Raw genomic sequence first — 26352 nt, forward strand, 5'->3', positions numbered from 1 at the left:
CTGGGTGGACTGGGAGCTACTCAGCTATCAGAGCTGGAGAAGTTCAAGCAGGAACGAGCAGCAGTGCAGAAAGGAAAAAGACGCTGCCGTCCAGAGCTTCCATGCAACTTCAACTTTGTTTTTACTCTGAACAGAGAAGAACACCAGGGACTAACACTGCCATGGTAACCAGATTGGCCATTCATTCAGGTAAAGGCTGAATCTGAATGAATGACAGTCACAGTGGCATTCACACAACGAGGTGCCTCAGTCACAATGGCATTTAAATCTGGGACAACACAAAGGCACAGCCATGCCTTCAAAACATACACGCTTCAGATTTATATGGAGGAAGGACTCAGAAGTACAGCTGGATCAAACTGTACGGCTGTAAGAACACGACTGTTTGTGTGTTCAAAGCCCTGTTCTTAAAGAAAAAGGACATGAGCTAAGGCCTAGAGAACAACGGCAAAACATTTTATAGACTAACAGAAGACAGATTGTTCTTTTGAGGATCTTACAGTTTATCAGACGACCCCCCCCCCAAACACTGAATATGAGTCATGATGTTCAGTGAGGACCATGGAGCGGTCAGGTCAATCTCCAATACAACAGAAAACACAAAGAGTGAAATCAAACATGTCGTTTCTGAGGCAAAGTCGAGAACTGCGAAGGGATGTTGGAATGTAGTTCAACCTTCATCAGTTGTGGTCAATTATTTGAAACACAGATGTGGAAAAGATTCCAAAAGCATTGCTTTATCTCAATATTAGTTTAGTTATTCCCAGGAATACAGAGGAGGATTAAACATGAAACAAAACAAAAAACAAGGAATCTGACTCTAATCTAAGACTTCTGCCTTTTTTTTTTTCAGAATTCTGGGCACAATGACAAAGATGAGTTGTGTCACGCGGAAAAATGTCAGATTTTAATGTTGGGTTTTCTTTACATGACAGATTAAAGTCTGAATTCTATTTTTTTTCTCCGATGGCCCTTATTGTCTTCCATATGAAATCTGCTAAATCTTCCTTTTTTTGCTTTTTTTACAGTTTTTGCTGTAAATATTAGACTTTTTAAAGAAAAAAATGCTAATCGTGTTGTTTTTACCACCCTTACGTTTCTACTTGCATCATTTCTACAAAAAATACTATAAATTTGACTTACTTACTACGTCTTTCCATTTTGAATGGACTCTGTTGTGAATATGACAAAAGCCGTATCCATTTTTAATGTATTTGCACCTTCTCTCTCTGAACAATAGACTGTACATAAAGCGGATTATTGCATTTGATTCTGCAAAGTGAACTTGTTTTCTTTTTGACAGCCGGCAGAAAAAAAAACTCCTTTGTTTGCAAAAAACAACCAAAAAAAAAAACCCAAATCTGCTTGTATTGAAGTCAGTAGGACAAGAAGCCCGGCTCTCCTTTGATTTATTACCTCAGAGAACAATTGCACAAAAGCTTTACAGTGTAAATTGCTTCTTTCAAATCTTCTTACAGGCACATAATGTTCCGATGTTGGTGCTTAATCCATTTACTCCAAAATAAATTTCTGTCAGGACAGTAATTGATAGCATTTACTCTGACAAAGTATCAGGGCTATTGTAGTTAGAAAAAGAGGGGAGGAGTACTCTGAAAGTTTCTAGAAAAAAGAGGGATATTTGTGAGTTCGCGATTTCTAGCATGTTTGACTTTTGAAACTTTTGTCAAATGTTTGTTCCAAAAATTTAGGAAATCTAAAAAATGTCCTATTTTTTTCTATCAATATTTCTCCTTTTTCAGACTCAGAAATTTCCATGTTTTTCAAGGTATTTCCTGAGAATAATCTTGACATATCTGAGTTTTTTCTAATCATTTTCTAGCATTTCAAACTCAGAGATTTCTTAGTTTTTTTTCTAGAAATTTCTAGCTAATTTTCCACTTTTTAAGCTCATGAATGTCCGTGTTTTTCCCTGAGTTTTCTTTTTTTTTTGTTTTTTTAATCTACAGTCGCCCTAATGCACCGTCGTAATTTACAGACCGATTCAAACTGAGATAGTTGCACTGAGGATATAAAAACTGTTTCCATGGTAATACACATCCTGCGAATGAAGATTTGGCTCCACAAATAAAAAGTAATTAACAGACATTTATCATATTATCAGGGCTGCAGACTCCTATGTTGAAAATCACATGAATGACATAAGATACGTCATAAACAACTCATCTCTCTCTGCGGGAAACGAGACTGGAGGAACATAATAAAGTCTGCAGAGACCAACTCCTCACAAGTGCAGACAACAGATTAAAAAGGTTATGATTGGTACAGACAGCTAGGGATTCAATGACACAAAAACTGAAATGTTGCAGTGCAGCATCTTGCACCCTCTCTGTTTCTTTTGCTTTCCATGTAAGTCTTTCTTCTAATAAGCCAGCTGGTTTCTGTAGGGCCAGTCTCTGCCCATTTGGCTGCTTTCTGCATGTAATCCCTGTCAGGGTGTGGGGTGGTGGTGTGTATTTGTCAAAGATACACACAGTTGGGAATAGTACAGATGGTAACAGATTTACTGCCTTCCCGTTTGGCCTTCTGGAGCTTGGATATCTCGTGGCTCTCATAATGCCGGGCCTGGTACACAGCTCCTAAATCATGCTCTGGCAAGGACATTGTTCCCTCCCTCTTCATCCTCTGCTCTGCTCCATCCTATAGCCTGCATTACTAAGTACTCACTAAAAATATGGTTTCAAACGTTATACAGCCTTCCTTTATACGGCGCTGTAAAGCTTTGCCCTTCCTTTTTCTAGCTTTGCCCTTTCGCTTTTAAACAAGGCCGATGGTGTGCGCCAAATACAAAAAGAGCTAAATAAAAAAAGATATTTCAATACCCTGTTGAACATTTACATATTTTGTCAGAACTTTGCTTTGTTTTGTCTGTCAGAGCCCTCAAAATAGTTTCCATCTACTGTTTTGAAGCATTGATGGAAACGAGAAAATTCAGAACAACTTCCTGAGTTTTGCAAAAAGCGTTTATAATCTCACTTGTGGTGGTTTCTGGCTTCTTCGGAAACAAGAGTTATCGCGCCAATGGAGAGACGGAAACGCATTTGTCAAAAAAGTTCCAACGTATCAAACCTTACCATCTACTGTGCCAAAAAAAAAATCCAAATCCAAACCTCCAGCTGGAAGGTGAGAACATTTTTCTGAGATGTGAGCTCCATGCTAGTTTAGAACCTCTACTTCCTGTTAATCCCAGAATCGGACTAAATTACGCTGGTTGATTCCCCCCAAAACAGCAGATGGAAATACACCTAATTAGCATTTTCTTCTCTTAAAGTATTTTTTTGCGACATTTCAAAAGTTTGCTCAAAATTCCCATGAAAACTGAATGGAAATATAGAAAATGATAGTTTAAAAATATAAAGAGGAAGTGGCTGAGTTGGCAGAGCGTGGGCTCCATGTGTAGAGGCTACATTCCTCCAGGAAGTCCTGGGTTCGATTCCCAGTGTTGGACCATTTGCTACATATCTTCCTCTTCTCTGTCCTCCCTGTTTTCTGTCCTTAAACTGTTTATTAAAAACCACTAGACTCAAAAAAAAATAAAAAAAATCTTAAAAAATAAATAAATAAAATAAAAAAGGGGAAAAATATTTGAAAATTGTGGACGGCATATGTATTCAGCCCCACTGATTCAATACTTTGAGGAACTTTTTTGAAGTAAAGTATTCCCAGAGAATGACCATATCATCACCTTACTAAAATAATAGCTCAATAAAAATTTCTTGCCAAAAGATGATTTAAGCAACATTTCTGGGAGGTGACAATGTTTGACCGGTTCTGCATAGAAGCCAAGAATGAGACATTTATTATGTCTCCTACATGGCTTCTGGGAAACTTGTGTAATTATGACTACTTTAATGTTTGGATCCCATATTGAGATGAATAGAAGGTTAGAGAGTGATAGTTTTATACTCCTACTTTCTATGCTTGGATTCAGAGACCCTTAATGACATATGAGAAGTCGTTTCCTGCCCTCACTTAAAGAAACACATGATTGGAGGGGATGGTGGTGGGAGGGGGGCATATTTAATTCATGACCTGCCACATCTGCCTGGTTCAGAGAGGGCTCTGCATGCAACAGCAGTCAGGGTGAAAAGAACAAATGGACAAAGAGACAGAGATCCTTTTGGTGCTCACAGTCACAAACATTTCCTCCTCCTTTAAAATCCCGTGTTGAGTCATATTTCATTCAAACGTTGACAGCAATTACTGTCTCTTCCCACAGGCTGGTTGAATGTGTAACTTCCTCCATTTTCAAGGAAGCTGACAGTTTGACAATCACCGAGCAGCTACTGCTGTTTTGGCAACCCGAGTCCTGCCACTGAGGGAGCATTTTGTTCTTATTTTTCTTACACCAGCTTAGCCTGGTGTTCGAAACGCACCTCTGCCGTCCTTTCCCTCCCGATGCCCCTTTATCGTTTGTTTCTGCTCCTGAGGGCGCACATCTCATCAACGTGCTAACTCTAACCATCTGAAACTCCAAGTGCTGCAAATTTGGTATGTTCTTGATCACTATCTGTGGGAAATAAAATAAGCTTCCTAACTGGGAGACGTGGGCACCAGTGAAAAAAAAAAAGTCTCGTCCAACACAAATGGATCGCAGTTCGGCGTTCCAGCAACCCACAGATGGCGTCAGGACTCGCAACTGAAACACGAACTGGAACATATGAGATGACAATGTCTGAGACGCCGATACAGCCAGCCCACTCAGCCGTTGTCAAAGGACAGTCTACAATCTGAAGAACTACCAGAGTGGAGAAATATGGATATCATTTGCCAAAGCTGAGCTGTTTTACATGAAACATTCCTGCTTAGAAATATCTCCCCAATAACTCTCTTTCAAGTTATTGTTTAAATTTTACTACTCACAGCCATTTATAAGTAGCTGAGCATTGTAAATAAAAATAAATGATATTATTAGTGTGGGTCTATATTTAGAAAAACTACACTATGAACACTAATGTTGCGTACAAGTTTAGACTGACTGTAAACGATTCTTTACAGTCAGTCGGATTCAGGTTAATCAGATTAATTGTGATAAATCGATAATTGAAATTATTGTCAATTTATTTGGCAACCAATTAATCACTAGCTAGAATACACACACTCAAACATATAAAGAAAATATGTTCTAAAACACAAGTCAAGAAAAAGAAGCTGAGATTTTGAGAGTTTGGCATTTTGACTTTGGAAGGATTTTATTTGAAACTGCACATTTTGCTACAAATGATCAATAATTCACCAAAGAAATGCTGTTGTTGAATTTTAGGCAATAGATTTATTTTGCTTTTTGAAATGAAAGGGATTGATCTTTTCCGCTGCATCTTTTAATGCATTTCTGATGTTGTATAAAAAAGTGGTTAAACAAAAAATCTGATGAATGTTGCAACTTTGTTATCCGATTAATTGATTAATCATCAGAATAAATAATCTATTGCCAAAGTATGTGTTGCTTGCAGCCCTTTGCTACAGGCATAAAATGGTTTAATAACTGAAATGAAACACAGTTTAGAAAATAACTTCCTAATGAAACCAAAAATTAATACAGATCAACTTAGTATCTTTTTTTTTATTAAATTTTAATCATATGGATTTTATCTGACCTGAACTTCCCAAAATAAATAATAAAAAAAAATATCAAAATTGGGATTTAAAAAAAAAAACAAACTTCTGGCTTGATTGTAAATTTGACTAAAACACTTTCTGTTCACCAGTCATTTGTTTTATTTAAAAAAAAACAACAACTCATCAAGTATTCCTTATTGTGTAAAAAGATCCACACCAAAGAATTGTTTTGCTAACAGTTAGCAGCTAGCTGTAATTACTAAGACTGGAATTTTTTATGCATATTGATAAGCTCTATTAAGTCAAGTATTCCATATTCTCTCCAGATAACATGTTATAAAGACATGGAGCCGGCACTTTAAGGAAATGGTTGTGTTAGTCAAATACATCAGTCCAATGGTAATGATCTTAAAGCATTCAAAGGCTGTAATGGTTAAGTGAAAAAGCATGCAAGATGAGTACTTACCAACAGGGCGAGCTGAAGACACAACAAAGGTGGAGTGGATACACAAAAGAAACAAAGTAAGACACAGACGCACAAACAGAAAAGGAACAAAGCAAACATGATAAAGTAAAATAAATCAGAATGAATGGCATGTTGAGCCAGAGACATGACAGAGAAGATCCAGTAGGGGGCTGTCCACTGTTCAGTGTGTTCAGGTGAAAACATGATAGAAAACTGATGAAAACATCCAAGTGTGATGGACCAGATTGTAATGTGGGTGTTTTTGCTCTTCAGGGACAGATCTGCAACTGGACCTCCTCTGTCTTCACAAATAAAATCTACTTTTCCATAGGTGATGTCGGTCAGAGCAATGCAAACGTGTTTCACAGCTGCTGATGGATAAAGCAGAAAATAAAGCATAAACAGATGCAACAAACACCCAGAACTCAGTATGCCGGTAGCATCTTTACACTGCATCATATCAAATCTCCATCTGCAGAAAGAAAACCCAGAAAAAAACGATCTACACATGAAGCGGTGCCTGGTAGAGAATCTTGAGGAAAGTACTCTTATGTTTTGAACTTTTCTACCTGTTACAACCATGCACTTCAATGATTTTATAGGAATTTTATGTCATGGACCAACAAAAAGTTCATTCAAAATTGTGGATGAAAAGTTGAAGAAAATTATGGATTTCAATTTTTCAGGCTTATGAAAAACTACAAGAAAAATTGTGACATAGAATAGAAAATACGGTAATCTCAGCCTAGCTATAAGGAACCAACACATGATTTTAAATACAGATATAACAATAAATGTTACCAGTTTCTCAATTTTGTTGCGCTCAATTCCCACATCAAAATGATGCTAAAAATTGACAGCAATTTTTTTTAGCTTTAGTTTTCTTGTCATTAGGTTGTAAAATTTGCTTTTTCAACACAATTTCTCAAGAATATCAACATCCTGTAAAAGAAAAAGGCAAAAGATTTTATGGTTTTCCTTATTTCAAAACTTAAAAATAGAAATCAAATTTCTTGAAAATAACATATTCCCCCATGGTAGACATTTACAAGATACCTTTTTTCAAAAGGTAATATAACATTTGTGGCTCTAAAAGAGTTTTATTTGGCATAGCTGAGGGCAGGAATGGCTGTTTGGACTGTAAAAGTTGCAGGTCCAAACACATTCCAGGTCTAAGTTTAGCTGACAATCTGTTGTGTTTCTAGATCATGTAAATCTCTTTATTTGTAAAAATGTTGACGCCTATGAATCATTTTCTTGGTACTTAGTGTTGATTTATCACATAAAATTCGAATAAAAACACTGAAGTTTGTACAATCATATTAAAAAAGTTAAAATATGCAGTCAGATTAAAAAGCACTTTTTGAAAATAACCCTCAAGCAGATATAAAACGTATTTTTCACTGATCCCAAATTTCTGTATCTTTTTATTGATCTGATGTAATATTATTATTCCAAATGTCTTGTTTTCATTACCTGTAAGTGGAACATGATGATCTTAACACAAACAAGGGTTTTCAAACATCCATCTGCGTGTAATTAATCTATATAATAACATTTTCAGTAATATTCTAATTCATAGATTGGGTCTGTAGTAATAGCACAAACAAAGGGTTTGAATACTTTTGAAACCCGGAAATGTCAGTATTATTAATTTATTGCAAGGCGCCACAACAAAGGTAAAACAACACAGAAAAACTGTAGAAGAACAACTCAAAGCCGCTTGTGTTATTTTTTCAAGTTCTCTGTTGTGGGGTTAGGGTAGATCTGTTGCCATAGCAATTGACTGACAACAGCTCCGCTAGTGTATCAGGATTCAACATCAAATAGCATGCAAACATTTCCCACACAAAGATCAGATCATTCAGTCTGTTATAGTTTCATGCTTAATATTTATTTTATAATTATTAATAAGTCTGAACAACACTCTACTGATGATCTGTCAGAGCTTGTGTGTGGGTCATTTTTTTACTGAACTGAAACACCAAATTCCACAGCACATCTACATGTTAAAGTTGTCAAAGTCAAGCTAGCATAACTGACCTATTTCCCACTCTCTCACTATTATTTTTAATTAAAACTTTTGACAGTGTTGACAGTAAGAATCAAAGCACTGTGTCTGGTTTTCTTTTTTGTAACATGTAAATTTGAGACTTGGCTTGTTGACAACTTGACAGCTAAAACAATTTGTAGTCATCGTCAGTGAGCAGCTTTTTGTTTGATCTCATCCGCGCCGTCACGTTGTAACATGTCTACATGTGGCTTTATGCTACTGTCACCAACCTGTTTTCAGTCATCTCCTGCAGCTTTCTGAGACCCTAAAGCGCTCCACAGAGGCTGTACATACTGGGGGTAATGGAAAAGAGGCTGGTGCAAATAAGAAAAATTATACTCAGAACGTTTTTATTACCCTTGCAAACCCCAGGTGTGGTTAGAGACGGTGTGCACCAGTAATCTGTGAAATGGCCTTGCTGACTGGGTGGTCGCAGCATGGGCGTTAGCAGTAGGGAGGTGATGGAGGGGGGGGCAACAGTCCGCAAGAATAAGAAGAGGAAGTAGGCTGACAAAGTGTGTCGCTGATGCACTTGGAAATGTAAATAATTAAACAGATTCATAGACTGTAAACATCTCTGTTGGCTCTGAAAGTCTGTGTGCTGCGTCTTCATTAGCATAAAGAAATCCCTGCAGAGAAAACTGCCAATTTAAACCTCCTGCTGGCGTGAGAGCGAGGACCCCAGCGCTCCGTGGCGTCTACATGCGCTGCTGCTGTGTGCTCGGTTTGACGGCAGGAAGACAGAGGAGAAGTGTTTTACCTCTGACTGTGAGAGTGGCCGAAGCCTCCAGCTTGCCCACGCGGTTTTCTGCCACACAGGTGAACGTGCCCTCGTCGCTAATGGAGGCTTTCTTCACTCTCAGCATATAGTCGTCCTTGTCGTAGCGGATGTCGTACCTGGAAGTAACCGCCCGAAACATGAAGTTCAGTTAGAGTCCAATACATATACCCTCAGCTGAGGTGGAGTTTTACTGACAAAGATTGAAGGAAAATTACTTTTTCAAAAAAGGTTTTTTAAAGCAGCACCACTCACTCATCACAAGAAAGTCCTCACTTTAGGTTTCTCTTTATATGTTCACCAATAATGGTTTTAAGTGTATAACTGTTGCAGTATGTGTCTACTGGATGAGCATCACAATAATTTTTATTAAATAAATTATTTCCACAACCAGATGTCTTACCCACATGTTGTTGTACACTGCTGATCAGCTGGCTGAAAGAACGCTCTAACACTTTCACGTTCATTGTGTGAGAAAAAGAAGGGTGAAAAAACAGAAGGAGTGAAGAGAGTCCTCTTTAGCTTTTTTCAAGATCATAGTTTTTGGGAATCTTCAAGCATCAACACTGAGGAGGTTTTCTTTTTTATTTAGCAGTAATTTAGTTTTTCTTTCCAACCTACATGTGTCAAAGTAGTAATAATAATAATAATAATAATAATAATAATAATAATAATAATAATAATAATAATAATAATAATAATCAATGTCAACTGCACAAAATTTGTTTTGTTTTTAGTTTTTCTGCTATGAATAAAAAATATACTGGTTCATTTGAAGAGGTTGATGGCTCCCTGGAAGCAGTGCAGATGTTTTAAGCTAGCAGGTGTACTGCAGGTTGTATTAATGACATCATCACATAATTGGTCTGCAAAGAAACCCCCCCACTAATCTTAGAAGAAATTACAATCTATCTTAGGATCTTCATTTTGTTGAATGTACTATAGTTCGCTGCTGCCTAGAGACCATTATGTGGACTTTAAGAAAAAAAAAGAAAACAGCAGCACTGAAATTATACAGCAGCTTTTAACTCAGAGTATTTCTATGTGCCAGAAAACGCTTAATCTGCAGTCCTAAGACCAATAAAAACACACCCGAGCCCAGTGCACTGAGGTCTGCTCATGTTAACCCTTCAGAGACAGAAAAAGATCTCCAGAAATGGATATTTTTTTACAAACTACACCTGAGCAGAGGGCTGTACCTGAACTACAGCATAAACATACAGTATTGTTGTAGCAGTATGGTATAGTACTGTAGTAGTATGACTTGAATTTTTGTAAATTTGTCATTTTGAAACAGATGTTTTATTTAAAATGGCATTTTATTTTAACAACTTGATTGTTTATAGACACAGTGAAGTAAAAAAAAAAGGCTTTATTCTACTTTATACAACATAATAGATGACAGTTTCCGGCACTCCTTCTTGATGTGACTGTAGGGGAACAGTTTTCCACGGTCCATTTCCTTCAGAGGGAGAAAGACCCCTCTGCTCCAACTATCAGGTGTACCGATGGCAGCTTGCCACTGGCAGCTGAGGAACTAATTTACCCCGTCTATCCACGTCTTGTTTTTTTTTTTAACTCACTGTTATGACATTTCCTGAGAAAGCATTCAAAGGCAGTTTTATTGAAGCACATTCCTCAGCTATGACTGCTGGGTTCCACCTTTCCACACTGGCACTTAAAGAACCATAATGATTATTTGACTGAGTCATGACTGAATGCTTTGTTCTGCAGGAAGAGAGGGGATGTACAGTTCCAGGTACCGGTGGTTGGTGTAGATAAAGGATTTATTATTACAAAAAAAAAAAAAGATGAGTGGGATGGTAAGGAAGGAGATGGCACCTTTTCAGACAAGCCTGCTGTCAAAGGAAAAACAAACAGCCCCAACAGGCAGAGTATCATTTCATATCCTGCCTTCCGGATACAATGGAGAGAGCAACATGAACTCTTGAGTTACCAGGGAGGGGGGGCAGGTGACCAAGGGCAACAGGGTAACAAGAACAAGTTAGGGTAATACAGTGGATCCCTAGAAGTGCTAATAAGCAATATGCTACTAACATTTTTTAAGGCAGAGTTACAGAGTCATAAATATTTCCTGTCACACTGTTCCTGTGGTTCAAAGGCCTTTTAATGACATACCAGAGAAAGTGCTGAAATGGGTAAGTCAGAATAATGCAACTAAGCTCCTACCACCGGCTGTAGGAAACAACTCAAAAACCTCTGAAGATGAGGTGAGCGCAACTTCCATTTTCACGAAATGTAAACATTAATTGGAGTGGCATCAGATTTTAGTGAGTTTAGGATTCAATTCAAGTTTATTTAATCGAGGACATCACAGTAAACGATGTTACATGATAAAAACTGGAAATCGTAGTTTTGTACGAAGGTTTTCTAGCCCCTGGGCTAATTTGCAAACCCAATCAGTCATTGGTCCTTACCTCTCATTTGTCTTTGGCAAAAAGACCACAAGCTATTTCTGCCGCTGGCGTCGACATGTTGATTTGTTTTGGTTGTGTTTACCCAGAATGCCTTGCTATGCAGCTGGATTCCTGCTTCTGGAGCGGTATCAAATGTAATCACATATGCATTTGAACTGAACCAGAGTTCATTTCAACTGAACCAACCTAGGTTTTTAGGTGGACCAGAGTTAGGGTCCGCATCAGATTTCGATTGCGTATTGACACTTCCTAATCAAACTAGAGTTTGATTAAAGCAGTCTAAACAGGGAAGGTATGAACATAACCTTAAATGTAATAGGATGTTAATGCCATAGCCTTTTGTGCATAGTTCTATTATTTCACATTGCAGGCAGACTCCAGTATGTTTACAGTGTTTCTGTTTCTATTCTTACCTGTTGATGTAAGTTAAAACTGAATAGTTTACAAAAACTGCATTTGAGTCTATAACCAAAGAAAGTATGTGTTGAAGTGGGAGGAGTTTGTCAATTTAGGATGACAAATGTATGCTTACAGTCTTATAGTAATCCATGTTTTCACAGAAGCCTGATTGTTACAGACAAAATATTTCTCTTTTGTTGAAATGGGTTTGTGTAGCAAAGTTAGCAGCAATGCTCCAACCCATCTACTAATGTGTTTTCTAGTTTGGTTGTAGCAATTGGTTGAGCTACTTTTGCCTCCTTCTCATCTCTGCCTATTTTCTCCCATCAGCCAGATATTTTCAGTCACTGAACTTCCGTCCAAAGAATATTTTCTCCTATTCTGACCATTGAGTACCAAGAAATTAAACAGTTCCCTTTCTAATTTACTTAACTCCCCCCCTTTCTCCCAGTTCTGATGAACTTCAACATACAAATTGTCTTAAGTTGTTGACTTGTGACTGGAGAATTTGCCATTTCTGTTAACTGGCAATCAAACTGTTGTACCTGATAACCGTACAGTGAAGAAAATATTGTTAAAAAGACTCTTTACCTTTACAGTAACTTTCATTATAGTTACATAACCCATCGTCACTCAAAAAAAAGAAGAGAAAACAAACAGCGGTTGAAGTGTTCATTGAGGTTCCCACAGTCCTGACTGAACCCTTGCTGTTTTGGAGAGGGCAGGTATCCACATATTAGACAAGAATCTTATTGTTGTTGGTCCTGCCTCAAGCAACCTCTCAAAACACAACCTCAGGCTGATTCATGACTTATTAAAGGGACATGAGCTCAATCAATCTGTAATCAACTTCCCATATGGAATCAGCTTAGATGACAAGATGAGTGGAAATACTCTCAGGGATAAGAGGCGGTTGCGGCCACACAAGTAAGTGCACACAGCGGAGGGGAACAGTAGCTCTTTATTGCGAGAGCTCTGTTCTCCATTAGAAGAGGAATGTAATTGCACATGTATGAGGGCTGTGGAAAAGGCTGGAGTGCCAAGTTTGTTCCACTGGACTCTGCCTGCATTTCAACCAGGGGAAGACATACTGTACACACACGGTGCAAAGAAGACCGTCGTTCACGCACACACACTCACACACAAACATTCTGAATCCAGAGTCTTTCGCTCTTGCGGGCTGATGGGGAGTGATGGGAATGTAAGCAAATGCCAAAACAAAGCAGCGTTTTTTGCTTTTTTTCCCCCCCTTGCTTGTCAGCTTGATGTGTTTTCAGCATGAGAAGGCTGTGCTGAGATGAACATTTAATGGGCATGCTTTAAAAGCAATCCATCTCAAAGATCCTCCAGATCATTTTTAAGGATTTGACTTTAAAGTGTCTGTCAGGAACACAGCCACCCTTGTTCGACCTTCTCTCTTGTGCCAATTCACCCACATTAAGAGATTTCCATCTTTCACTGTACAAACAGCTGAATAATTGTGTCTACAAAGGGATTTTATGGCAGAATCTTATCTGCAGTACCTCTTTAAGTTCGGATTGATAGATCCGGTAGCAGGGGGGAGGAGAGAAGGCTGTGTGCCTACTCTCAGCATGAGTCAGAATCGAGATAGAGTTGGAGTTTAATTCTAGCAAAGAACCTTAGCCTGGCTGCTCTGCCAAAGACCCTTTCCTGCTTCATTCATTCTGCCAGCTTGATCCAGTTTCACACCATCGAACCACTGATTTCCCTCAAGCTGATCAAAGGAGCAGAAGTCTACCTGTCCAGAACTTGTTGCCTGTAAGAGAGAATCAATTACCCGCTATCAGTTCTCATCTGGCTTCAATGCAGCCTTTGGCCAGAGCTGCCCCACCTCTGGTCCCTGGCAACGTCTCACGGCCAAAACCCCCCACTGGGATTCATCAGCAGTCGGGCATTAGTTGCAGAATAGTTTGTGAAAATGTCCACCTTGAAGCCTGGCTGTTTAGTGGGAGCTATTTTTTTCTTTCCAAATTAGTTATTTGTTCCAAGGCGATACAAAATTAAAGTGTTTTTTTTAAGTGAATTGAAATTGGTTTTCGGTGGATATTATGGCACGGCTGGAAAAAAAAAAAAAACGTGGCAAAAATAAAAAATGTGGAGCCACAGAACAGAGATCACTGATCTTTTATTTTTTATTTAAGGAGAATTTGTCTTTGAGTGGAGCAGAAATTAAAGAACAGAAACATCAAAGGAATTAATATTACACTGAGAAATTGATGCTTTCTTAGTAAAGTGTATGTGTGAGAGAGAGAGGGTTTTCAAAGCACTACAAGAAATGATTAGGTGCATATTCCTGGTATTTAAAAATGCATTACCTAAATTATTACTTGATATTTTTAAAAATTCTCTGAGAAATTGTTTGGTGACTGGTATTGACCAGTCAGCCAATTGAAACCTTTTACAGTCAGATAATGCACCGAATGGAGTTCTAGCTGGATGATACTACAGAGTGAAGACAACTTAAATTTAGCTATTTTAATGGCAGAGGAAGTAGAGAGACATAAGAAGCTTTTTAAAAGCTCTGTTCTTTGACATGTCTGCAGGTCTTTAAGGCTGCAAAAGAGTGAGAAAGAGCAAGACTTTGAGGATTTTTTGATAGAGTACAGCAAAGTTGTCGTGTTTTATCCTGTTCAGCTGTCAATCTTGGTCTGTCATAGAACATGTTGCTTTGCCTTTTCACAAACTCAGAGTAAAGGTTCCACATACATTGTCTAAGCTGTACCCTTGGAGATAGTTATTATAGGGTTCATTCAAACCAGTCCTGTTTAATCTGCTTTAACTAGACTCTATATAATTTGTCTAGAAAATCTGGTTTGTTTGGGGAGGTGTGTATGTGCAACAGAACTGTAATGCAGATCAAAAAAATGAACTCTGGTCCACCTGAAAACCTAAGTCTGGGTTCGGTTGAAGTGAACTCTGATGTGGCTCAAAAGGATATGTGAACACTAAGAGGACAAAAGCAGGAAGTGGACTATTGCGCTAAATACTACCAAAACAAAGATGCGAGTCAAACTGTTAGCGTGAGAGATGACTTGTCTTGTTGACAAAGACAAAAGAGAAACCCTACAACTCTTTAAACGGTCCAGAGACCGCTCCAAAATCAGGAAACAAGTCTAAAAGCGCAACATTCTGGATAAATACAATCAAATCAACACATGGAGGTAAAGGCCCTCATGTAAATATGATCAGACAAAGATATATCACAGTTACCCGTAACCACATAGACAATGTTGTTGTTAACGTTTCATTAAGTAGGATGTTAAGCTCAGTGTCTTCTTCAGGGCTTTTTGTGTCATTAGCTTCAGTGATCTTGGTGCAAAACCACCACAGGCAAAGAAGGTAAACAGATTGTTCAAAAGGTTTGGATCATTCGCCACAATTCAGTGGTAAAATGAACCACACCAGGTGAAAATGTTGTAATATTAGACCCCAATCGAACTGAGCCCACCAGACTATTAGGTGACTATTAGGCATGCTAACTGCATGAACTGTGCTAATGCAAAGATGCTAATGTTAGTTTAAAATACAGACTCAATAACAATTTTGTGTTTATTTTAAAAATATTGGTAAAAGTCTGTTTTACATCAATTGTTTTCTCAAACATCTCTGATATAAGCAACAGCCATTTACAGCAGCCAAATCTTCTAACAGTTCTCAAAGAAATATTGAAATGTGAAGATCCGAAATCAGCCATAAAAATTCTGATCTGTGCATCTACATCAACCTCAGCTCAAGCTTGCACCCTAAGCACCTTATGTATTGAAGGAAGTAATGGAAATAGGAAACAGATCCTGTTATCTTTTCCTTTTGCAAAGTTGCAGAAGCGGGAAAAAAAAGAAACCCACTGAAACCGGATGGTCAGCATAACACGGGCACTTCTGTCACTTTAGCTTTAACAGCTTACTCAAATAGAATGACCCATCCATACACCTCTATCATACAGCTCTCTCTCGACACACACAATTGCAAACACACACATGCACTCACACGCCCCTGAGGAATTGAGTAAAAAAGAAACAGCCTTTTCTGCTGAATGTTGCAGTGGCTCTGCTGTGGAGGTCAACAGGAACGAAGGGGGTGGGAGGGTCTGAATGCATATGAACTGCAAGACATTAGAGGCTCTGATAAGGCACAGGAAGAGGGCACAAGGGTCCAAACCAAATGAGGAGACCTATGGAGGGAGAGACATGGGAAGCACACAAACCTTGCAGGCAAATAAAGCTGGCAATGCACACTGCTAAGGTCTTTTCACAGGGGGCTTCTCAGGGTGAAGGGTGGAATCTTTAGCCTAACAAGATACAGTTTTCCTCTCCTGGCAGCTGCTGTCAACACTGCCCGTCTGATACTAGCAGTATTACACATTAGGAAAGATGTGTAATACATAATTTTGGGCATAAAATTACAAATAAGAACAATGAAAATTTGAGCCACATACCAGGTTTTTGGTTAAAGATAAAAGATTTTTCTTGGGGAAGCACAATCTTATAGCATCAAAATCTTATTCAGTGAACATTAATGGAGCAGTATTTTATGTTTTCCAGTCACATAATGTCATTTTATTGCACAATCAAGTAACAGTGTTACTTTCAGTTTTTATGTAAATGCTACATATAAGAAATATAACTTAAAAGCAAATGGGAGTGCAGGTGGTGCTAGCTCCACCCAGGCATTTTGCACAACTGAATGGTTGCCATGGGAGATTAAAAGATTTCTCAAACATGCATGAAATAATCAAAGCAACACTCCAGGTTATAATAACACTATAACTTGATGGTGAGCTCAAAAGAGTTGTTTTAACATAATACTGTCCCTTTAAGAAAAACGAGAAACCCTAGTTCCAACTAAATAAACTGGTGGAAGGGACGATACATTTAATATTTCATGTGCTGGTCAGTGATTTTATACCTGCCTGAAGCACATAAAAGCTATTCTTTTTTTCTTGCGGTGCTCAAAGTTCAAGCCCAAATTGCCAGATGTTTTTCAGCACACAAGCAGGTTCTCTTATAGTTTGGGTGGTAACTTTTACCCCCCATTTACGAGGTTAAATAAGGATAAACAGTAAGGTAAACTCGTGTAGCCACAGAGCCTGATTATTGTCATTTTATGCTTCACTTTTACCTGTTTAATATTTGCATGTTAGTTTCATAACAACCATCAGACGATGATGCTGGAACTCCAACCAGATTAGAGACAGGTTAGCTTTAAAAATGATTCGGACCAGTAAGGCAGATAGGCATCCAGTAGATGATACCTTTTTTAAGAAACACCTTTAAAGAACACAGATATAAGCAATAGCTGGTCTTGTTCTCTTATGGAGTGCTCTGGTTGTTTTTCAGCTTTGTCTCCTCCTCCGTTCCATAGAGATGGAAGGCACTGCCATCTTGGCGCTTCATATCGGTGCTCTAAGTGCCAGCGTGTGCATGTGTTTGCCTGAGAAGCAGCTGGAGCCACTGAGCATATTAACAACCTGTTTACTCAGCTGAGGTTCCCCTCCCCTCCACCTCGTCCTAGAATGAAAGCAGTACATTACAGAAAACCTACCGAGAGACTGGAAGCATGTAAAAAGGCCAGCAAAGACAAGTTGAAACAATTCGACGGTAAAAAGGAGCGGTCCTGCTAAGTCCTTGCCTCTTTCCAAAGCTTATCATAATAATAAGGACAGTGTAACCTTTCGGGATGAAAAAAAAAGAAAAAAACAAAAAGCAAACAGAGACCACTCCCCGCTGTGTAGACAACTGCTTGATCTGCTGTGGGCTTTTATTCCCTTTCACACAAAGTAAAATACCAGAAGGGACTGTGTTTCTGTTTCCAGTTCTTCTTCTTCAAATGCGCCTGTCACTTATCAAAATGGAAACTTCTCTTGTGTGGGAAAATCCATCCGTCCTTGATGTTCGTCGAGTGATGATAAGGAGCAAAGAAAACAGGAAGAAAATGTCAGAATTAAAATATCTACATCTGAATGCTCGTCTCCGCTGGCACCACCAAATACGCTTCGGGGAGGAAAAAAAAAAGAACGATAATTTGTAGATTGCAATTAGAGGCAATAGAATATTTATCTCTTTTTAATTTTTTGCTCTGTATTTCGCCATGTTTATCATCCGAAAGTATGGCCGCACTTCAAAGGGATGTTACAGTCAGCGATGGACGGCGGCGCATGACACATATCCAACTCCATAATAAATCTGTTAATTAGTGTACAAAGTGAACTCCGTTCCAGAGCCAACTCCCTATCAAAGACTGGAGTGAAACACTTTTATGTGTTTGCCTTGGCACGGGGCTCGCGTCCCACTGCCCAGTGAACCGAATCCTTATCAGACGCAAACAAGCCGCCTACGCTCAGCTCGGCGGCTAGCCTTGGGAGATGTCAGGCCCGTTGAGTGTGTGCTTTATGAGGTGATCCAAGCAGAAAGCGACCGGCCTGCTGGCTAAAGACAGAACGCTGGTCTCTTTGAAGTCCGCATCTGACAATGACACCGATGCTGACCGTGACTTGAGTGACTCGCAAGCGAGGGAATAGGTTGATTCACACACACACACCCCTGCCAACAGCAGTATCGGTGGCCGGAGAGATGTGCTGCAGCTGGAGACGTCTCTCTGTAAATTACACACTGTCGCTGCGTCTCTCTTAACGTTTGTTTCTGCTCTTGCAGTCAGGACCGAACGCGTGAGTCATGTCCGTGATAACACGCCGACTGAGTGCACGGGGTTAAATGTTTGGAGAAGGTAGTGGTTATCTTCCAGGTTTCTAACATCCCTGTGCCAAGTGTCCCTCTGGAAGGTCTTGTCATGTTTTTTTCTGTCTTTGTTTCTGTCTGTTGGGCTGCAGAGAATACAACTAGGTTTCTCTGAGTAACAAGAAAATATCCATGGTACACTATACCGAGTGAATATTACATATTTTCCAGGCATGATCAAGTAACTATGTTACTTTCAGTTGTTCTAAAAAATATCATATGTCAAATATGACTTAAAAGAAATTTTATCTTGTAATTTAACCCCTTGACATTGGGCATCTCTCTCTTTAAAACTCACGCTCTTTGTGAAACTCCGAGAATTAGCTCCTATAATAAGCTCAACAGATGCACAATGCCACCAGGTGTTTGCTAATTGCTGCTGGCTAGCTCCAAAGTTTGGAAAAAGCAGATAAGAGAAGGAGCTCTGTCCTCAAAGACAGATCTAGGTCCGCCGAGGTGATTTTCACAGCTGAATTGCAACGGGAGAATAAAGGATTCCTCAAACATGCATAAAAGATCTAAGGCAACACTCCAGGTATGTTTTGGTGATATAATGACATTATAACATGACGCAAAGCTCAAAAAATGTATTTTAAATAATACTGCCACTTAACATTTAGCCACAATAACCGAGTCTCACAAACATATTGTCTCCTGTGTGTGATACTCTAAATTTGTGTAAATTAAGGAGAATTTAGACTTTCAAGGGGGTCACAATACTTTGTGACCCGAAAGTATCGTGCTCAAAAGAATGACATATGAATGACAATCTTTTTATTCATTAAAAATTGTGTAAGCTTTTAAAATAACTAAATTAAGTAACTTTACATAGAGACTCACTTTTAAATTCTGCAGTAAATTTATCAGTTATTAAATATAGAATGACAACATGTCTGAATACAGATTCTGTCAGCAGACTACTTATCTACCAGGACAGAATGTATCTTGTTCAGAAGGTTAAAAAAGCATTTGTTTTCTTATTGGCTGTCTAGTACCACTTCCCAAGGCCTTCTTCTGATTGGCTGATCAGTACCTTGCTCTATATTGCAAGGAGTTCCTCACTCAGGTCAGGCCAACTCAGGTCCAAGGAAGCTGAGTACTCAAATTTACACTAACTGAAGCTGAGTGTCTGAGACTCGAGCTGATGAAATCCTGTCTTTAATCTACTTAAAAACCAAAAAACTGAAAAAAGGCTATGCTTGAATTAGCTTCATATTCCTAACCTTTACTGTCTTGTGGATGAAACTCTTAGCTACTTACCTATCTTGGACTTTGTCTTGCAGTCTGTATATCATTTTATGCTTATAAAGAACATTTTCTGAAAAGAAGGAATGCTTCACCCAAACTTCTGGTACATTCAAGATTTGTAACCAGTGCTGCTAACAGATGTACAAAGTGAACTCTGGTAGCTGCATCAGGAGGAAAACCTGAAGTGTTAAGATACTACCTTGTACCAGCTGTCGGTACAGTCACTGCCAAATCAGATGTAATCTGTCACGTCGGTACAGAAAACAGATTTTGTTTTAGGATATTCCCTTAAAAGAGCGTACCTCCCACGAGGAACATCGATGTCATCTTTCCTCCAGCGAACATTTGGTTGGGGGTCTCCTTGTACCTGGCACCGAAACTCAACCGTCTCCTCTTCTAGGACCACCTGGTTGATTGGCCTCCGAAGGAAGGTTGGTCGCTCTGCAAGATGTGCAGAAAAACAGATAAGTATCTATTTTTTTGGCTGCTGTATGGAACTCCACACTATCCATCATGGTCTCTCTTTCCCAAAGGATAATCTCTTATAATCCTTTATTTTTACTTTTTTTATCCTTCATTGTCCTGCCAGTCTCTTACTTCTGTTCTTCAACAAACAAGAGAGAAATTTTGGAATATTCCCCTGAAGCCAACACAGAAACTAAACAACTACCATCTAGCTTCTATGGTCCATTTCACTCCAGCTCTGCTTTATGTCATGACAGAATAATAGCAACTCTGAAAATAAAAAGTCATAAAACTGAATGCAGCCCAGCAGGACAGATCTGGCAACAAAGTCTAAGCAACAGAGCTTTAAAATCAAATTCTGAGAGTACCTGGCCAAAGCCATTATTTTCATGAAGGTATGCAGTAGCACTGTGTCATTTAATCCTTTACACAAGTAGATGTTTCAGGGAAAATCAGGAAATAATGCGTACCAAACACTGTTACTTGTGCCGTCTCACTGTCCCGTTCTCCAACCATGTTGGTGCCCACACACACGTACATGCCAGCGTCTGTCTTTCTTGTGTTTGAGATCATGAGCTTTCCTCCTCGAATCTAAAGGAGAAAAACAAATAACATTTTCCAGATGTTTACTTTTTTACACTGACTTTTTTCTTTCATTCTGTAAAGTCGCCCCTTGTAAGTTCATTTGGGACTAAAGGTGTTTAGTACACACCAACAAAATAACTTTAACATTACAGTTACAAATCCAAACCTCAGAGAATTTTGCTGGGATTTTACTGACAGAGCAACGTAAAGTAGTGTATGTTGTAAAGTGGAAGGAAAATAACACATTTTCAGCCATCAATACTGAAGATTATTTTTGTTTTTTACCACTGGTTTCTGAAAAGGGGAGGTTGTTGTTCCTAACCCTTGTGAATACCAGGGGTTCCTCTGTACTTAGCTGCAAGTCTTTAAAGAAATGCATCGATCAGCTTTTCACATGTAGAGAGTAATTTATTTTAATCATTCTTCTTTGAAAAACAAATGAAATTCATTCCATTTGGACAGAATACATAAATGGACAACTAATTTTATTAGCTGTGTCTCTAAATTGAATTTAGATCTGGACTTTGACTGGACCGTTCCAACACATGACTGTGTTGATTTAATCCTTTCCGTTGTTGCTCCTACTGTATATATCTAGTATCATTGTCTTGCAGGAAAGAGAAACGGTTACCAGGTTGTTTATCCATCTTTCAGTTTGCATTTGTTCCATTTGCAGATGATGGACTGAACATTGTAGTGGGAACATCTCCATAACGATATCGCCAACATGTATGGCATTTTGCTGGGGTCTTCATAGGACTATGTCTTCACTACAGTTCTCTAACAAGCCTGAGACTTTCACAGAACAACTAGATTTCATTTTAATTGCTCTTTGTCAGACCATAAAATCCCAGTAAAATAAACTGAAGTTTGGGTTTGTGAAAACAGTCTTAGAGCTGGAATTTTTACAGTTTAACAGCTGATACTGATGTTTCTGTTTGTTCAGATCGTCTACAACAATACTCACAGTGACCCTGTCTTCCTTGTCATCTATTCGCACTTTGTCTTTCTTCCAGTAGATGGTGGGTTCAGGATGACCTCTGGGAGGGACACATTCAAGTATTGCTGGCTCTCCTGCCGCCACCACCACATCAGTAGGATTCTGCCTGAAGTCATCTCGCAGCACTGTGTGAACAAAGAGCCGCTTGGTTAGGGAAAAGTTAACTGTTGCAAGTTTCATTACATTAAAACCACAAACTTCATAATAGCATAGACCCCTGGTATGATACTAGCCATATTTTAACATATAGCTATCGGTTCGATAGATAATACTGGGCCGATATTTATTTCTTGATGTCGTTTGTTTCTGGATGGAGAGTGGAGCCAGTTGGCCGTGTGGTTTTTGTTTGGTCATGTGACAGTGGTAGGGATGCAGGGTGGGATTGTAGGATGTTCAATTGAAGACGACAAGCAGTGGTCAAGTCAGGGGCATGGTCATTTTTTTGAAAGGTGGTGAAGTATATAAAACATAGCTAAAAATTAGATATGAGGAAAAACAATGATATTTATATCAGATATCAAAATCGGCCCAGGTTTTTCAAAATAGGTCAACCTTAATTTTATTACTTAAAACACTAAATATATATTTATAAACATTACTATGCACTGGAATCCATCTTTAGACCACAGAAGCTAATGTCGACAGTCTTCCTTATCTCTGTTCTTGAGTGTACAGCCAATCAGTGCCAAGGAAAACGAATGGCACTCTTGGACTGCTGTTTTGCAAATATCAGCCAAGTACTATTGTGTATAAGTCTAAGCATTTCAGCATTGTCTTTCAAATATTTTAGAAAAAATCCCCAGAAATGGCAAATTGTTCATAATTCCTTTAAAGTTATGTTCCATGGAAAAATTGTGAATGGATAATAGAATCTGTGAATACTGAGTGCACCATGGTACACTTTCTTTTTATTTTGTCAAAAACAGTTGAAAATTATGCATTTGGTCATTTATTTCATTGTGAACTACAGTAAAATACTGATAAACCACACTGATCAAATACACTGAACTCTTGTTGGTGCTTTACATTAGCAAAGTGTATATTTCAAAGCAGGAGAGGAAAAGTCTTTTCAAAATTCATTCTTATGTATTTTTTTGTGTGCACTGCGCACTTTGAAATGTTGCAGGGTCTATCTGAGCCATTAAAATGGAATATGCAGCTTCATCTGACTGGGCAAAGCAAAGCGAAAGCTAATTGGAGCTAATGGAGGTCCCAGTGGAAGCAGCAGAACAAACAGAAGCAGAATGCCCTGAAGCCTGGTGTCATTCACTTGTGAAGGCTAACAGGGCTGCTTCACTTTAGTAGTGATGTACACGTACACCCCTACACACATCCAAACGTTCGCTAACACACAAAAAGCCAGTGGGTGGTCGGATGAACAACTGTGGCCTTGTGTCTAATCACCCCCCAGGTAGGCCTTTCATTAGAGAGATAACCTCTCGCCCCGCGGAGTGTTCAGAGAAACACACAACAGCAGCTCATTATCAGACGGGGAGCGCTAGACACACAGACACACACCGATGCGCAAACAAATGCAAATGCTAAAAGACAATCAGGCACAGAACCAATGAGTGATGTAACCCCAGAACAGGAGGCAACCTTGGTAATGAGAAAACATGAAAAACAACAACAACAAAAAAACACTCCATGTAAAGTAGTTTAAAGATATAAACCTGCTCCTCCTCACCTGCCACATGGATTGAAACTGATTTTTAAAATCTATAACGAATCTAATCCTTGGCGGAGCTCTTTAGGAATTTCAGTGTCAGTCTTTATTCCATTATTGAAGCGGTGAAGGGCACACCATTTCTCTGATGGATAAAAGGATGGAGGCTTGTTGGGTGGGTATTTGAAGGTGCTTAAGGAGGGCTAAATTAAGGGCAGCACCACAGGTCCTTATGCAAATTCCATGCGGGGGCAGTAGGCGGCGGCGGGGACGGTCGGGGTTATAAGAGGGGATAACTGGTCCCTGCGCTCCCGGCTTCTCTCATCTCTTCATTTGCTCTCCTTACCCTCTCTGCAGAAAACGCTGCGGCCATTGTCTCCTTATTTATTTATTTAGACCAAGGGCCGGCGGATTGGAGGAAGGGAGGATGCTTTCAACCCAATTATTCTAGGGATACACAGAGGGCGCAGAGAATAGGACTTTTGTGTGACATGAATTCAAATGAAACCTTTACACAGGGGGAATTGCAAGAGAATACAGAGGAGGCAGAGATGGAGATTTTCACTCCTCTTACGCAGGGCTGCCCTCTAATCTAAAGAGCTAAGGTAATTAGCCAACTCCAGCGCGCCGGACCCCCACTAGCCGGGCCACCGTTTCTGAGCTCTCTGTATTTGCATTACAAACAGGCGTCCCGCGGTTTAAAAATCATAGCCTGGTGCGGACCGGAGTTTTCAATATCACGTCGGCTTTAATTGCTCTCTCCCATTCACTGCTGATAGCACCCGTGGGATTTTTGTCGGAATCAATTTCCTTTGAAACAGAACGGCGACAAAAGAAACATGCGTTAGGTGCATCATTACGGCGCCCATGCCTCGCTGTCTAATCTAATCTGTTGTGGCACATTGTGTCATGGTAAATGCCTCTCTTACCCCGCAATCTACATAAACACGACGACGGGAACAAACGCAAACAAAACACAAAAGAGGAGACAGTACAAGCTTAAATAAGATCCGACACATACAGTACAAACATGCACCTGTTGACGAGAGATGATGTTTGCACTAAGTGTGGGTATGGGTAACCGTGACAACACCTGGCAGGTATATTTACAAGTCAAATGAGAGGCGGAGTCATTCCAGTGATACTGTTCTGGTCTAAAATTTTCAAACACTTGCTTCCAGCCTAAATCTAATCACATTGTCTTTTTTTTGGGCTGAGGACATAATCAGTTGGAGATAAGTGCCAGGTTAAAGCATAAAGATTACGAAAGAAGTTCAGTATGGACCAAACTGGGATCAATGTCCTGATGCAACACTCGACTATCCCTGTTTTCAACAATCAATTTTGTTAAACGAACCATTACACCACGAACAGCATTTATCTCATAAAATGTTCACTAGCTAACTAACAAAAGTGTGCAACACTTTGTTGATATTCTGATAGCGTCAAAAAAACTGAATTTTGGAAATGCGGTGTTTCCAATAAATAAGAAACGCAAAAAAAAAACACACGAGAATAAGTCTGTTCAAGTCTTAGTCATTAAAGATCATGGCGGCAACGAATGTAAATACTTATATGAAATATAGTCAGTCAGTGATTTTACAGAAGAGTTATGGATTCAACAGTTTTGAATTACAACTTTTTATGAACTCAGATGGTGTGAGAACATTGTCCAAGGAGGCCAGTTTCTACAAATAAATGTGTTACGAACCAAATGAACCCTGCACGATGTTGATGTGAAACTGATTTAAATTAAATTTTAAAAGTATTAAAAACAGTAAAGTCGTCATCATTCTACAGAAGGAACAAACGCTCAAACCTCCTGCCCATCTGGAGTTCTTCATAACAGAATCAGCAGGTATTTCCACAGTACCATGACTGCCTGAAGGCGCCTCCCTGTGAGACTGTCAGGAATCATAAGGCAAGCAAATGTTTTCATATTACCACCATAACACAGGCATTTCATTTATATATTTATTTATTTTCTTGTCTTGTTACTCTACGTGAGCTGCATTAGATATGGTTGCATCATTAAGTGGGTCTGTGCATACGCTGTCAGAAGATGAACTGTGGCTCCCAACACTAAGGCCCTGTAGGCATTTAGACCCAAATCATCCAACAGACGTAGAGTAATTGACTTTCTATCCCCCTGAAACATTCAGCTCTTCTTCAGCTAAAAACATCCCACCTCCTGCAGAGCTCCAGTAGGCCACAAACTCTGCCATCTTGCTTACTTGCTTATTAATATTTATGCTTTTTTTTAATAAATATATATATTTAAATGCCCCAGTTGGTTAGGTGTACATCTGTCGATCCAGCTGTGGGCTAAAAACGAACCTCTGTTTGAGAAATATTAATATGCACTCTTGAAGTTATTTATTTATTTCCATATTATCAGGGGAGTTCAGTCAGGAATGGAGGAGCATCAACACCGCGGTGAAATTTCAGCTCTCTTCAGTTGGCTCTGACTCTATGCCAAAACCGTATCACAAAAGAGACAACCATGCAATTATTTCTCAAATCATATTGTATTACTCTAACATAGCAGCCTTCTGCCAGAAGCCAACAGGGAAACTTCTGGTGCCTGATTGACGCGGCACAGGCCAACAACATACTTCAGTGTATCTTATTGTGGTGTAATAGCGTTTAAATAGAGAAAGAAAAAAGATGCTTAACAGCAGTGGTGGGCAGACCTTTGCTAACACACTAATAGTGGAGCTAATTTTTCATTTAGCACATTAGCGTTTTGGCTAACTTTGAAAACGTTTAGCACAATTAGCTTCCTCTAAAGCAATACTTCTCGGTGGCCGTTTTGTAAACTCAGTTGAATAAGGTTTGACATTGCTAAAAATTCTCATACGTTTATATTAATGCTCTTATTTTGAGGTGAAAGAAGACTGTTCCCTTTTCTCTCCTCTCTCT

The 26352-nt window shown here is 39.1% G+C and overlaps 1 protein-coding gene across 9 annotated transcripts in view; it reads right to left on the bottom strand.

The window, feature by feature from the left end:
• Window positions 1-26352, bottom strand: part of robo2 (roundabout guidance receptor 2) — a 378100-nt gene that overhangs the window by 72372 nt on the left and 279376 nt on the right. For 7 of the 9 annotated variants that reach the window (XM_023351216.1, XM_023351211.1, XM_023351217.1 and 4 more), the window contains exons 3-7: window positions 21732-21889; window positions 20650-20770; window positions 20017-20155; window positions 8857-8993; window positions 6044-6055 (exon numbers count right to left, since the gene is read on the bottom strand). In XM_023351216.1, the coding sequence (XP_023206984.1) occupies window positions 6044-6055; window positions 8857-8993; window positions 20017-20155; window positions 20650-20770; window positions 21732-21889 (567 nt within the window). The remainder of the gene's footprint in view (window positions 1-6043; window positions 6056-8856; window positions 8994-20016; window positions 20156-20649; window positions 20771-21731; window positions 21890-26352) is intronic. The other 2 variants (XM_023351213.1, XM_023351220.1) reach the window with 1 other exon arrangement.

This window comes from Xiphophorus maculatus, chromosome 18, assembly GCF_002775205.1.
Source record: "Xiphophorus maculatus strain JP 163 A chromosome 18, X_maculatus-5.0-male, whole genome shotgun sequence".
Lineage (NCBI taxonomy): Eukaryota > Metazoa > Chordata > Actinopteri > Cyprinodontiformes > Poeciliidae > Xiphophorus > Xiphophorus maculatus.